This window comes from Barbus barbus (genome assembly GCF_936440315.1).
Source record: "Barbus barbus genome assembly, chromosome: 49".
Classification (NCBI taxonomy): domain Eukaryota; kingdom Metazoa; phylum Chordata; class Actinopteri; order Cypriniformes; family Cyprinidae; genus Barbus; species Barbus barbus.
Genome location: NC_136727.1, coordinates 12,322,716 through 12,337,876, shown reverse-complemented (window position 1 = coordinate 12,337,876; position 15,161 = coordinate 12,322,716). Strand labels below are relative to the sequence as shown.

Sequence of the window (15,161 nt, the reverse complement as noted above, 5' to 3'; positions counted from 1 at the left end):
AAACCACATGCCAGCAATGTCTCCTTTTGCGGAGCTTGCACTGGTCTTGACATTACAGTGGACTACTACTCAACAGTCTACATGTCGTTACAAGTGTGAAATTAGAGGTGGACCGCAAAGGGTGAGGCTGGCATTTGGGATAGAGCCCTAGCAGACCAGTGCAGCCATGCTTGCAAATCTTTGCTGGTGAAGACAGTCAACTAAAGAAGTTTCACTGGTTAAGCAAGTTAAGGAACCTCATGGAGAAGACAGCATGCAAAGCAGAACATATGCAAGACTCCAATTTGATACTGTTAAGTGCTTTGACACAATCTGTATTGTTAAAAGCGCTATATAAATAAAGGTGACTTGATTTGACTTTTCAGCAGATAAATACTTTCATGAACTCACCTCCGTTGATTTCACCACCGAGTGGCCGACTTCATGTCTGTAGTAGCCTACACCATTGACTGTCATATTAACTGTTAATTTGCCCGACACTGGCTTTCCAAAGGTGTACCTGGAATAAGGCAGGGCGAGTAAGAAATCGGAGGCAATTGTAAAATGACTAGCTTAAGGTGTCAGGCAGGTTTTTGTCCTAGTACCTTGCCTTGACTGTGACCTGTTCACATGAATTGAGGTCTCGAATGTAGGGAGGGGGCTCAATGATGAGCTCAAACCTGGGCATGACTGTTCAAGACAAATACAGACCAAAATCAATCTTATTTATTGGTTTCTGCCCATTTCACTCTTACTGAGATGGAAGTTTTAGTCAACAATAACATTTTAGTTGATAATATGCAAAAAAATAATTTCCTTTGTTTTGAAACTGTCCTTGTTGTGAAAATCTGTGTTCGTGAAATGATAGCATATTATGGATTCATTCTTTGAAGAGTGTTATTAATTTTCCATCTTTTAGAGACGATTTACTACATTGTGTTGTTACATTTATTTGAATCAGTTCTTTAAAAAGGATAAACACTCCTTACCATACGTCTGCACTTCAAACGACTTGTTGTACGTGTGGCCTTGCATCTCCACAAAGACTAACCATTCACCAAAGACTGGTTGGTCTGACAGCGGAAAGCTCATATTGACAATTCCTAACAGAGAAAATATTATGGTGATCAAAGCTTATTACATATCTCGGTGACTGTCACACAAACTAAAGTTGCACAGTGTGATTATGCAATGATTGCAACATTTTTAAAGTATACAAAAGCCTGATTACAGTCAAAGGAACACAATAGTAACAATTCTTACCACAGCATACAGACTTCAGATCTTTCCAATGGACTATGCGGGATCCTCTGGGGTCCTAGGTAAACAAAGTGGTAATCTTAAACAGTATGTGGTAAAAATACTCACATTATTGTTTATTTGCTTGCCTTAAATCCATCCAGAGGCCACTTTAAAAAGAAGGCAAAGAATCAAGCTTAAGCAATCATGTCTCAAATCCAATGATGCTTTCAAACAAACTGACCTTGCCCTGACTCAAAGGGCCAACACTCCAGGAGCCTGTCAATCAGGGCAAAACTACACACACCCCAACTGACACTTCCTCTGGCGAGAGCCAGAGGCCGACGGTGCCAAACAAACATAAACATGAAACATCGCATACATAGCAAAGTTTTTTTTCTGGTCCCCCTCTGGCCATTTGCACAGCTTTCAGAAGAATTTTCTGGAACTGAGCAACAGTGTTTGCCCCAGAGACGCTTCAAAGACCAAGCAGCATGTGGGAAAGAGATGGAAGCTGAGCACAGAGCAGTGGGGGGCAAGGCCCCAGGAAGACTTTTATCTCCCTAGTCGCCCGCTAGCGTCTGCTCTAGGGTCGAACCCAACACCGGCGACCAGTTGTCAAGCTCTATAGCTGTGCAACATGGACCCTGCTGGGATAGAAACACTCCAACCATGCTTCCCAACCAGAACAGTGTCCACCCCACGGCCTCCACTCACCACTATGTAAGCTTCAATCTGTAAAACAAAACAAAGAATTGATTAGAGGGATGAGGACGACAAACTGTATAACTACAGCTACTTTAGCCTCCTCAAGATTTGAATCAATCCTGCATCTGAGAGAAGTTTTGTAGAATTTTGCCAGCGTGCAATCTTCAGCAGCCCAGTTTTCAGTAAGCATTGTCCACACGGTATAGCTGTAGCCCCTTTTAGAAAAAAGCTTGTCTCTAAGTATCTCTGGTGAACGTGTTTCTTTAATTTGCGTTGTTGCATGAGGGTAATAGAGCTAAACTACCTATTGCGCCTTTCTAAAAGTGTTTGCAAGAAGATTTTAGACTAAATAAACACTGCCGATGCTAAATAGGACAATGCTTCTCTAATACAAAGCATCATTTAATATTTTAGCTTGTAATTTCAGGACCTCACCTTTTCACTGGTTGGCCTTAGGTCTGGTGTGACAGCATATACATTTATAAGAACTAGAAGGGAGAGAAAAAAAAAACAGTAATTAATTCAAATTAAACTTATTTCGCAAAGCTATTCATAACACTATTTGGCTATGTTTGGAATAGCATGCAGGAGGTACAGTGTGCAAAATAAGCACATTTTCTGTATGCACAGAATACTCAGATGACATCTGCCAAATTCTACAATTTGTAACAGACCATGCAACATAAAATATTGTGTCCCACAGTGCAATGCACTTAAAATAGCCTTTCATTTCTAGTGTGAGGAATGAATCAGAAGTGATATCGGCCAAGTTTTTTAAAACATCTTTAACCAGAATGGTAAGAGTTTTGGCATATGCCAAATAACTGTATTAATTTAAAAGATAATAACTGGAATTGTATGGAGGTCATGTGACAGCAATGTAACAATCTATTGTTTGGAATGTTTAGTGTTGCATTATTTTTGGCATTTTTTAAAACATTAGGAAGTATACAGTGTGTATGTAGTATGCAGGACTCTAAACATAGCCAACATCAACAGCATTGAGACATTAAGCAATACAAACACAGTTAGCATCATCAGCAACCCATTCCTATTTGGTAAAAGGAGAGAGACCTTTCTGTCGGGGCTTATAGACTGGCTTGTCGGTCTGGATGAAAACAGTTGTGCCTTTACTGTCCACCGTCACAGTAGTGTGGTTGTGGAAGATGTAGCCACCCTCATTGAGCTGGCGGTTCCCCCAAACCTTCAGATGTGCCTGGCCTCTGAGATCTGACGGCACCTGGGAACATTGTGGTTATTAGGCATAAAGGTCTCATTGAGCTCAGTGCAGATGCTAAGGGTTAGTTCAACCAAAAATGAAAGTTCTGTCATTAATTACTCACCCTCATGTCGTTCCACACCCGTAAGACCTTCATTCATCTTTGGAACACAAATTAAGATATTTTTGATGAAATCCGAGAGATTTCTGACCCTGCATAGACAGCAATGTAACCAACACGTTCAAGGCCCAGAAAGTTAGTAAGGACATTGTTAAAATAGTCCAAGGAGAATACTTTTTGTGCACAAATGTCAGACTTCGACACGTTCACGACACATGCGTGTTTTGCATTTTCTTTGCGCACAAAAAATAAAATCATAAAATTAAGATTGAACCACTGATATCACATGGACTATTTTATTGATGTCCATACTACTTTTCTGGGCCTTGAACGTGTCAGTTGTGTTTAAGTCTATGGAGGGTCAGAGAGCTCTCGGATTTCATCAAAAATATCTTAATTTGTGTTCTGAAGATGAACAAAGGTCTTACAGGTTTGGAACGACATGAGGGTCAGTAATTAATGACATAATCTTAATTTTTGGGTGAACTATCTCTTTAAGGACTATGGGCTAAAACTGGCTTATGACTGGCTCACCTTTATTTTGATGGTGCCTTTATCTGAAATGAAAAAGATGACCGGTTAAGTTAAACCTGCACAAGCGCCAAGATTTCTGCATCAAAGCGTGAATTTATAGTGAAATAAAGGGCTTTATTGCACAAACCAGAAATTATGATCATTTATGATTGGTGTCATTTAATTTGACACAATTTATGGAAAAGAAGCTTAAATATTAGTATTGATATTTAACATGTAAACCATGGACAGTGATCTTTGGTGGGTCAAGATATTGCAAAAGGAGCAATATTGGTTGGTTTGTTGTTAATGCCATGCCAGTTTCTATAGCTATTAACATGGCAAAAACTATAGTTATTAAAATTTAAAATAGAAACTAAATAAGATAAAACAATAATTACAGATGTAAAAATTAACTTGATTAAAAACTATTTTACATCTGTAATTATTGTGTTTTATCTTATTTAGTTTCTATTTTAAATTTTAGCTATAGAAACGTCAATTTATGTGAATACCCAACATAATTCTCACCTCGTACAGTGCCACGGCTATGAGCCACAATCTCGCCCTTGACGCTGAGCTGCAGTTGTACTAGTGTGTCCTCTACCGCATTGAAGATGGTCACACTCACGGCCTCTTCCACACCGGCACGGAACACAGATGGCGCGGCAATCAGGTAACCTCTGTGAATCAAAGGACGGAGAGCAACAGCTGTGTGTGTTTACATCACAAGACTACAGGTACCAATTACGCTAACACTTTGTTTTGGCTAGAGCATACATCTGAATCTCACATCATAGGACTCACAAATCAAACAAACAAGGGTGCCCAACATAACCACTTGGGAAAACAGAAAACAAATATCAGAAGTTCAAATTTCAAATTTCCGACCAATAGTCAGTTTGTAAATTAGGGAGCAAGGTGAATATTCAGCGCCAAGGCTGATCACCACGGCCCCGACTCCTCAATTTAGCCTACCAAAACATCTTTTAATATAACAAATTGCTCTTGTAGCTTAATTTACAATGAAGGGTTGACCACTTTGAAAAGGGGATCCAAAGGCACTTTGCAGGACCACTTCATTAACGCTTTGGAATACAGAAAAATAAAAAAAATTGAAAGTATGAACATTTTATAGAAGTTTAAATTTACTGTAAAATTTTTTTTATTTTATATCAAAAACAGCAACATATGTATGCAGATACTTTGTTTACGTTCAGATCAAAATGTAAACGACGTAAACAGCGTATCCGAGTACACACGAACCACTAATGTCAGGTGGATTGTATTAATATCCTTGCTACATTTCTGAGCCTTGACCGTGTAAGGACCCTTGCTGTCTATGGGAGGGTCGGAGAGCGCTCAGATTCCATCAAAAATATCTTCATTTGTGTCAGAAGATGAACGGGGGTCTTACGGGTTTGGAACAACATGAGGGTGAGTAATTAATGACAGAATTTTCATTTTTGGGTGAACTATCCCTTAAAGGTTAAACAAAGCACAAACAATGCAAAAGCAGCAGTATTTCTGGTGCACTCAAGTGTTCAAATTCACTTACTCATTTAATGTAGGGAACAGTGAATGAGCGTATGGGGGGTATTTTGGACACGCTTGTTTTGCTGCAAATAAAAGATACTGAACAGCAACATTTGAAAGGTGGAGTGCACCACATACAGTTCTGGAGTAATTGATTTTAGTTCAAACTGACAAATATTAGTTTTGATCTCTGTAGTGTTTAGACCATTCGTTGGTGATTTGTTTAAATGTTTGGCGTGTTGGCCTTTACTCTTAAAAGAAAGAGACAGGGCTGCATAATCCCAATTTTGGGGGTCAATGCAATTAAAACTAACAGTACTTTCTCAAAGACTTGTCAAGGCAATGTTGTTATACAATTAACAACACTAACCTAATTCTGTAAGTGTTTTTCACCTCTTTTTAATCTAAGTTGTCTAGACTACTTGCACAAATCCAGTAACAAATTTGGTTCCTGTGACCTTAAACGATGAGAAAAGTTTGGAAGGTGACTCTCTGACCCATTACATTCCCATATAAACCCAGGCAGCTCAGTGTCCTTGAGTTTAATAGCATGCCTGAGTGTGAGATATCAGGTGGTTGGTATTACGGTTCAGCGATGCCAGAAGCAATTTAAGTCTCAAGGCATGAGAAAATCCCTTCCAAGGCATCTACGTGGAATTGACTGCATTTGATCCTCACCTCCCGATCTTACAATACTCTCATGTGTGCGGTGGGCATAAAACTATTCAGTGTTTACATGATAGCACTATCTTGAAGGAAAGAACAGCTACTGGCTGACTCAAGAGAATGTAGCTCTTTGTCGGAGAGGGCAAGCTAGTTATTGACCTCTTTCTCTGGTGCTCGAAATACTTGGCACAACCACATGTAACAGGTACGGACACTGGCACTGAGCTCTGCCCAGCCCTGGTATGAAGGATGAAATTCATGGACTTCTACAGTTCTTGGGTCAATCAACCCAACAAGATTCCTGTCAACCAATCTTTAAGGAGTTTGAACAAGGTTCTTATCAACTTATTGTTTGATGTTGGAGATAATTAAAGAAATCTGGTTCCAGCAACAATAAAAATTATTATTTTTTTTAAACAAACTTGGGCAACAACATAGTTATCAATGTAACATCAATAACTTTCTCAAAGAACCCTAAAGTGAATGGTACTTGATAAGAAAAATGAACCCAGTGTCCTACAAAAGAATCACTGAAGAACCTTTATAAAGACCACAGTCTTCTAATATACCCTTAGGAAAGTGAACTGAATTGTATTCTTAAGAACACGAGGAGAATAAATTGGGTTCAGCACATGCATCTCACTACAATAGCAGCATAAAACCTGAAAAATTGAGTTTTTGATCATATACCAACAGTGGGAAATCTGTCCCTAAAACAATGACATAAACTTTAAATGCTTTTTATTTATGAAACATAACAATGACCAGTTTTGAAAGACCATCTCTTGGGAGTTTGTTCATAATGTCAGCTGTACCACCCTTTACAAAAATGTACCATGGTAACCATAGTTTCTATCAAAATAACAGACACTACAGTTACTGATACAACAAAACTGTAGCATCTTGGGAAGTACATGAAAAAGAGGATCTCATATTAGTTAACCATGGTGTGTTACACTAGTAAATGCATTGACTTTTTGGTAGCAATTATAGTTACCATAAACATTTGTAATGGATTGCATATTATTTGTTAGTAACACCCACGCACATGAGTTTATTTGTTGTTGCACAAGGAAACATTTCCACAGGCGAGCGCCAAACTACTGAGGATGCCGTTATCTCCTGAATGAAGTCTTTCCAAGATCCATGCTTGAAATGAAAAAGCGGTTCGGTATCATTCATAAAAGAGCGCTACAAACATACTTACTGTCTTTCTTGTGAATGAACTCCACTCATTACACACATGAACACAGTCCACAGAGTCCAGGATTTGTGGTGCACGTGTAACACTCTCATTTTGTCCCTCGTTTGAGTTTCTCCGGGGTGTATTCCACAAATATTCTTACAACTTCTAGTGCAAACTCAAGTATCCACGAGGGAAACGCACGAGCCTCCGGTGCAGCGCGTGCACCGTTTTTTATCCCAATTGCCAATGTTGCGTCCGTGCAACAGATTATTTGAACTCCTCTCCACACGTAAAGACAATCCCCTCTCGTGCCGTATTTATCCGCCTTAGTTCCGATTGCTCATATTTCAGCATTAAAACTTATCTCCATCCACCCCACCCCTTGTGTAGCACGGTATTTAATGCACATCAGATCCAGTGAGCTGAGCTCCACAGGCTGTAATGTAGCCGGGGCAGTCTGCTTTTGCCCCTTTGAACTCTCCAGGCTTTTGTCTCATTCAGTGGTGTGTCAGAACAAGTCTACAGAGCCCCTCTGAGCTAGTAGAGACGAGACTGTCCCCGCAACGCCGCCTGGAAGCTCTACAGGTCCGGTTGAATGAGACCGAAAAGATCCAAATGCTTTAGTCGGTTAATGTTTAACTACATGCACTAATTTAATGCATGTGATAAATATAATTCATTTTAACAATGTAACCTAAATATTATTTAACTGAGGCGTTTCTGACATATTGGCATGATAAAAAGTATGGTAGAATATAAAACTTCTACCTAATGTGAATTCATTTTGATATGGAAGCGCAATAATGGTTTTATTGCGCCCCCTAGTGGTCCTTTAGCACGACACATTTAGCGTTGTGTTCATAAAATGATAAAAGAACGTTTTATAATAAATGATAATTTTATAATGTTTTTAAGATACTAAATGGATTAAAAGCGCTATTTACGTTACTATTTTAGAAAATATATCACATTGCTTCATTATAGAGAAACTATAGCCTACATATTGCAAATAAGAATATAAATAATAATACTATAAATATTCATATTTTATATGATTTTAAGAAATTATAATACGTAAAGTTATAATACGTAAAAATGGAAGACCTCTGAGTTTTGTTTTTTGTTTTTATTACGAACATTATATCAACCAATAAAAAGCAGTTACAATACAAAAATACAAAATAATAATAATAAAAAGAAAATTAAATTAAAAAAATTATAATGACAAAAATAAATTACTAGACGGGTATAAAATTGCACAAAACACATTACGTTAAAGGAAAAGATTAAACAGCTTACAAATGACATGAATTAGAAATAGTCCCAATGCTGTATTTCAGCAAGCAAAACATAACAGTGGCTTCTGACATGAGAAATTACATTTATGTATATAACATTTTGTTATCAAGAGTAAGTACATTGAGTTTTTCTGTAAAAGCACTTTTTTTGAATTAACAAATCCAAACAAAACATTTTCCCATGTCAATATTTTCAATAACAAATAAGGAGAGATCTTTCCACAGCAATTTAGGGTAATGGCCGTGCCAAAATAAATGCACTATAGTCTCTGGGTGCTGTTTGCAAAAAGAACAGTTTGCATCAATATCTTATCGATGTATATTTCTTATTAACAGGATATATACGATGGATAATTGGAAAGGAAATTTCTTTCATCTTATTAGTAATTAAGTATCTATTTGGAATCACCCAAACGTTCCTCCAGACAATATCAGAGACAAAAACATTACAATAAACCATAACATTTGGAACTGATACAAAATCATTAAGAAATAACAAATGTATTGATATATTAGAAGAAGAGGCAGAAAGCACTGTTTTCCCACCACTGAGGTCAAATAAAGGATAGGGGGTCTTATAACTCCAGATGGTATGGCATCAAAAACAATTACACATTCTTTAGGGGAAACAAATGGGAATATTAGAATGACAAAGATTTTTTTTATAATTTAATAAGTGGCTATTTTCACAACCGAAATATCTTTCTTTTTTCTTTCTTGTTTTATTCTTCTTTGTTTTTTTTCTTCAATTTCCTGTATCAACACTAGTAATATGTGTTTGGTTATTGAAAGTTTGTATTTGAATTGTATGCATCAAAAAAAAAAAAAAAAAGACCTCTGAGTTTTGTCACATCACGTAAACATTTAGGTGACGTCACATGACGTTGAGATACGTCGCGAACCCAATCAGGAAGTGAGTGCGTGCGCGTGCGCGTGCTGCGTGACTGCACTAAACGTACACATGTTGCTGCCAAGCTACGAAAAGACCGAAAACACAATTAGAGCAACATGGTAAGTTAGTTTGATATAATCACATTTAGGAATATTACATGAATATAAATATTTGCTAAAGCTAGTCTATACAGAAGTAGAATTCTAATAGAATAAATTTGGTAACACTTTAGTATACGGACCAATTCTCAATACTAGCTAGTTGCATATTAGCATGCCTATTATTAAAATATTGACTGTTTATTAGTGCTTATAAAGCACATTCTGCCTGACCATATACTACATCCCTAATCCTGCCCAATAACTACCTTACTAACTATTAATAAGCAGCAAACTAGGAGTTTATTGTGGAAAAAGTCATAATGGTTTGTTAATAGCGAGAATTGTACCTTAAAATAAAGTGTGACCATAAAGTTACATATTAACATTTATTACATAACTTAATAGTAATAAAGTGACATATCAACAAAATAATAATAAATACATTTACAATTACATGTTTTTGACTGTTTAAATAATGTTGTAGATAATATGTGTGTGTGTGTGTGTGTGTGTGTGTGTGTGCATGTTTATGTGGTTTATGAGGACACAAATTTGTATAATGACATGGGTATGACAGAGATATTACAATATGAAGGTGGTTTATGAAGACACTGCCTATGTCCCCGTAATTCAAAAGGCTTAAAAACATACTAAATGGTGTTTTTTTGAAAATCTAAAAATGCACAAAGTCTCCTGTGAGGGCTAAGTTTAGGTGTAGGGTTGGTGGAGGGCAATAGCACACACAGTTTGTTCAGTATAAAAACCATTACGCCTATGGAGAGTCCCCATAAACCACAAAAACCATCATGTGTGTGTGTGTGTGTATACATCATGTGTGTGTGTGTGTGTGTTCTTAATCTTTTAGATCTTTGTAACTTCTGTGTCAATTCTATTTTTTTCTTTTTTTAAAGGCACCTACAGATTTAAAAAATTTGGTCAGAAGATTTTATGTACTTCAAGCTGAGCGTGTGGAGGCATACAAGCTATTTGAGGAGTCAGTTTATTTTTTTTATATATCTATCTGTCTGTCTGTCTATCCATCTATCTATCCATCATCTGTCAGTAAGAGGTTATTTGAGGTAATACAGTTGTTGTTGTTTTTCTCAGGGGTCATGAGGCGTACTTGAGGACGGGGCCCCACTATGACTTCGAGCACTACAAACAGCTGGTACATGAGATAACGAAAGCATTCTGCGGCATTTCCAAAGAGGTTCTGCAGATTAAAGAGCAACTGCACCAAGACTTCGACCGGCCCGACCTCTCCGAACACATTGACAAACTGCAGATTAAAGAGAAGGAGAAACTAGAGCTGGTGGGCACTGTATTGTTTTTAAAAATGTTTGCCTAATACGACACAATATGCACTGCACACGGATTTAATCAAAAATAAATAATTCCAATTAGCTTTTTATTCCAAATTAGATAAAATGAGTGAACCATGAGATTAAACATTGAAGCTACAAATACTTTGTTGATTCATCAGGTTGGAAATTAAAAGTTGAGTGCATTGCATTATGGGATGCAGCATTTGGGAGGCAGTGTGCTGGGTCATTAAGATATTTTAAAGAAATGTTAGGATGTGCACTGTCAAGTATATTTAGTTAGAAAGGTGATTAGTTAAACATTTCAGTCCTGCATAACTTAAATTATCTTGTTAAATGACTTTGCTGCTCCCTTCTTTATGTATAAGACTGAAACAGTATTGAACCATATGTATATGTTCTGTAATTGGTTTCTATATTCTTAATGTTTATCTATATTTATGACCTTGCAGACAGCTAAGTTGCAGTTGGCCAAGCAGAATGCCCAGGATCACCCAGAAGATGAGGATTTCCAAGAGAAAGTCCGTGAGATCAAACAGGAGTAAGTGCAACTATATATATATATATTTTGCATATTTTTAAAACAGTTTTATTTAATATTAGCTTGTAATTTATATTTAATTAAATGCATTATTTTATATATTATATTGATTAGTAATCATGTGTAAAATTAAATTTAAATATATATATATATATATATATATATATAGAAAGTATTTATTAATTAGGCTATGCTCTATATTTATCGCTATATATCTATCACTGGTGTAATGTTTCATCCCGGTTTTGATGTACAGTACTTGGTATATCATGTTAATGGTTAAAACCTATTGTTCTTCTAAACCTCCGAATGACAAAACTCTTTCTGTTTCTTTCTATCTCTCTCAGTATCATAAAGAATACAGCCACTTTAAGTGAGATTCTGCAAGACTTCAAGTATGACTCAGAGGAGCCGGAGTGAGATTCAGTCAGTCTCAGGAGACAGAGATGGATTCAGATCCTCTATGAACTTTCCTTTCTAATGAAGAGTCATCTAAGCTATCGATCGCTGTCTCAGGCGTTGCATAGACAGAGTGCATTGCTGCTGCTGATGCAGGCTTTGCAATGCATATTTTTTATTAAAGAGAGTTTGGCATCTTTTATTTCATTATTTTTTTATACATTTAGAATAGCTTATGACGTTTTGTTTGCTAAACCAACACAATGTTCATTTAGATAGATCTGTTCATTCTGAATGTAATAGCAGTCATTATTATGTGCAAAATAATAATATTCAGCTAAAGCTAATGTGTTAGAAAGTATATGAACATTCCTTAAATATTTTGAGGACATTTATACAGACAAAACTATTTATACATAATGATACAGTATTTACATGATGTTTTTGAACACAGAGGACAAACGAATTGCAAATTGCTTTTCAAATACCTATTTAAACTTGTGCGTCTAACAATTAAAGGGACAGTACACTAAAATGAAAAGTTTGTCATTATTCCCTCATTTCATCCTAAACCTGTGTGAGTTTATTTCTTATGTGAAAGCTTCAAAAAGGACTATAAAGTGGTCCATGTGACTTTATTCAGTCTTCTGAAGCCATATGATAGTTTTGGATCATTTAGTTAAATGAACTCAAGATATGTGAATGAATTATTCAGATCGGCTCATTAACTGAAACAGCTCATTCAAAAGATGAGCTTTAGGACTGATATCATGGTTTTCAGTAAATAACAACTCAACTTTGTCACATGAAACTATCATACGACTTCAAAAGACTTGGAATATTAAGCACCAGTCAGATTTACGATACTTTTATTGTGCTTTTGTTCATTTTAAAGCTCGGCAGCCCCAGTTCTCATTCACTTTATTAGTGAACTATCCCTTTAAGAGACAAATATTTAAATGATCTAATTTTGTTGCTTCTGAATTCTCACTTTTAGGAAATACATTCAAATTTGTTCGCAAAATCTATGTTTAATCTGTCAGTTTTTGTCATTTTCAATCCTCTCGTCGTGTGTCTGCGAATGTCAGCGAGATGTAAATGTCAATGAGAATTTGAAAGTCTCCTATTATCTCCTTTATTGGAATTAATAAAACATTCCAAATCTTCTGAAGCCAAATGACAGTTTTGTGTAAAAAACATTAACAAAACATAACTTGAGACGAATCGCTCTGATAGGTTTCGCAAACTGGATCAGCTGGCACAAAAGAAAATTATTTATAACATTGCTAATTCTCTCATAAACGAAGTGAAGAGTGTCAGATGGATCAATTTTATGATGATTTTACAATGCTTTTGTTCATTTTGGAGCTTGGCATTAGTTTTCATAAAAAGTAACTAAGTACTTTTTTAAGGAGTAGCGTAATATTGTGATACATTACTTTTGAAAGTAACTTTCCCCAACACTGGCCATTTTCAATTCACTCATTTTGTCTGAAACGTCAGTGAGTTGCAAATGTCCTTGTTTTGGATGATAGGTTTTTTTTTATATATATATTTAAATATTCCAAGTCTTCTGAAGCCATACGATAGTTTTGTGTCGGAAATAGTTAATCAGTGTAGTCAATAGAACTCAGGATTCAGATAAGTTAAATTTATTTATAACATCACTAGTTCTCTCATGAACTAGATTTAGGGGAGATGACATGTTTTTCAGTGAACAATGACTTAAAGGGATAGTTCACACAAAAATGGAAATTCTGTCATTAATTACTCACCCTCATGTTGTTCCAAACCCGCAAGACCTTCGTCATCTTCTGAACACAAATTAAGATAGACAGCAAGTACCCTTACACGATCAAGGCTCAGATACGTAGCAGGGAAGACGTTAAAATAGTCCATGTGACATCAGTGGTTCAACTGTAATTTTACGAAGCTATGAGAATACTTTTTGTGTGCAAAGAAAACAAAAATAACGACTTTATTCAACAATTCGTCTCCTCCGTGTGACCCTCCTCTGTGTGACTCCATTTTGGAGAGTATCACATACATAAACAACATATGCAACGTATGTATGTGGATATGATGTTTATATTCAGATCAAAGCATAAACAGCATGTCCGCATACATACTTTGCGTACGTTATTTACCTATGTGATACTCTCCAAAATGGCGCCATAGGGTCACACGGAGGAGACGAATTGTTGAATAAAGTCGTTATTTTTGTTTTCTTTGTGCACAAAAAAGTATTCTCGTAGCTTCGTAACATTACGGTTGAACCACTGATGTCACATGGACTATTTTAACGATGTCCTTACTACGTTTCTGAGCCTTGATCGTGTTAGGAGCCTTGCTGTGTATGGGAGGGTCAGAGAGCTGTCGGAATTCATCAAAAATATCTTAATTTGTGTTCTGAAAAAGAACAAAGGTCTTACAGGTTCGGAACGACACAAGTAATTAATGACAGAATTTTCATTTTTGGGTGAACCGTCCCTTTATATTTTAATTTCAATCTGTTTGTACCACAAAAAAAAAATATGGCTTCAGAAGATTTGGAATATAGTGTCAAGTGGATACTTTTATGATACTTTTACAGTGCTTTTGTTCATTCTGGAGCTTGGCAGCATCAATCCTCGTTTACTTTTTTAGTAACTATCCCTTTAAGAGATTCATATTTAAATGCTCGTTTTTTGTTGTTGCTTATGAATTCTCACTCTTAGCAAATTAAATTTAGTTTGCAAAATCTGTCAGGTTTTGTCATTTTCAAATCCACTTGTTGTTGAGTTGCAAAGGTCCTTTTTTTTGGATGAAAGGTCAATGAGAGAATCCCCCATTATTTCCTTTTTTTTAAACATTTTATACTCTCTCTCGTAATTTGGAGTCTTTCTTTATGTTTTAATGCCCTTGTAAATTACATGTCTGAGACAAAAGTGCACTTCCTTTGACGTATTTGATGAGGACTACAGCAGGAGGCAAACAGTAGATCATGTCGCCAAACGACAGGCTCCTTTCAGATTCAAGTCCCAAGCACTGGAGAGTGATAAAAACCTTGTCGTCGCAGGCCCTCGCAAACTCTCCCAAGCCTTCTTTACAGTTTCACTATGATTTACCGCTTTGTAGTACCTGAAAGGGAAGACAATGGCATTTACAAGTGAATGTGATGAGTTGATATATGGGGACAGAGAAGCGTAATTGGTACCAGCCATTCTTGTGGCAGTTACATCGTGTTCTTCAAAGGATAGTGTGACTAATGAAGCGACCTAAGTTTCCCAACAGTCGTCGATGCCAAAGCAACAGTAACCACTGAATCGGTTCAGAGAGCGTGCAGCGGATGTCGGTTAGCGTTCGAGAACGCCACACAAGACTTCTCGGGCTCGGTTGGTTCGCAGCTGAAGCTTTGCTGCTGCAGTCTAACCTAAAAGGAATTTATTAGCATTCCGCCTG

General features: G+C 36.6%; 2 protein-coding genes across 5 annotated transcripts in view; one reads left to right on the top strand and one right to left on the bottom strand.

Moving 5' to 3' along the window:
• The window catches only part of LOC306867131 (C3 and PZP-like alpha-2-macroglobulin domain-containing protein 8), a 52,154-nt gene that overhangs the window by 29,213 nt on the left and 7,780 nt on the right, over positions 1-15,161 (bottom strand). For 3 of the 4 annotated variants that reach the window (XM_079412669.1, XM_079412671.1, XM_079412670.1), the window contains 9 exons: positions 4,311-4,462; positions 3,801-3,823; positions 3,001-3,166; positions 2,362-2,414; positions 1,936-1,953; positions 1,243-1,297; positions 969-1,082; positions 585-669; positions 391-499 (listed from right to left, as the gene is read on the bottom strand). In XM_079412669.1, coding sequence (XP_079268795.1) covers positions 391-499; positions 585-669; positions 969-1,082; positions 1,243-1,297; positions 1,936-1,953; positions 2,362-2,414; positions 3,001-3,166; positions 3,801-3,823; positions 4,311-4,462 — 775 coding nt within the window. Of the gene's footprint in view, positions 1-390; positions 500-584; positions 670-968; positions 1,083-1,242; positions 1,298-1,935; positions 1,954-2,361; positions 2,415-3,000; positions 3,167-3,800; positions 3,824-4,310; positions 4,463-7,188; positions 7,403-15,161 lie in introns of those variants that run through there. The other variant, XM_079412672.1, reaches the window with a different exon arrangement.
• Positions 9,352-14,456, top strand: LOC306867133 (required for excision 1-B domain-containing protein-like). Its single transcript, XM_079412674.1, has 5 exons — positions 9,352-9,476; positions 10,370-10,452; positions 10,566-10,770; positions 11,233-11,321; positions 11,669-14,456. The coding sequence occupies exons 1-5, from the start codon at positions 9,474-9,476 to the stop codon at positions 11,739-11,741; spliced, it is 453 nt and encodes a 150-aa protein (XP_079268800.1). The 5' UTR covers positions 9,352-9,473; the 3' UTR covers positions 11,742-14,456.

Coding starts and splice junctions, on each gene's coding strand:
- LOC306867133 (XM_079412674.1), top strand. Junction 10,453..10,565: donor GCATACAAGCTATTTGAGGA/GTCAGTTTATTT, acceptor TGTTTTTCTCAG/GGGTCATGAGGCGTACTTGA. Junction 11,322..11,668: donor GTCCGTGAGATCAAACAGGA/GTAAGTGCAACT, acceptor TATCTCTCTCAG/TATCATAAAGAATACAGCCA.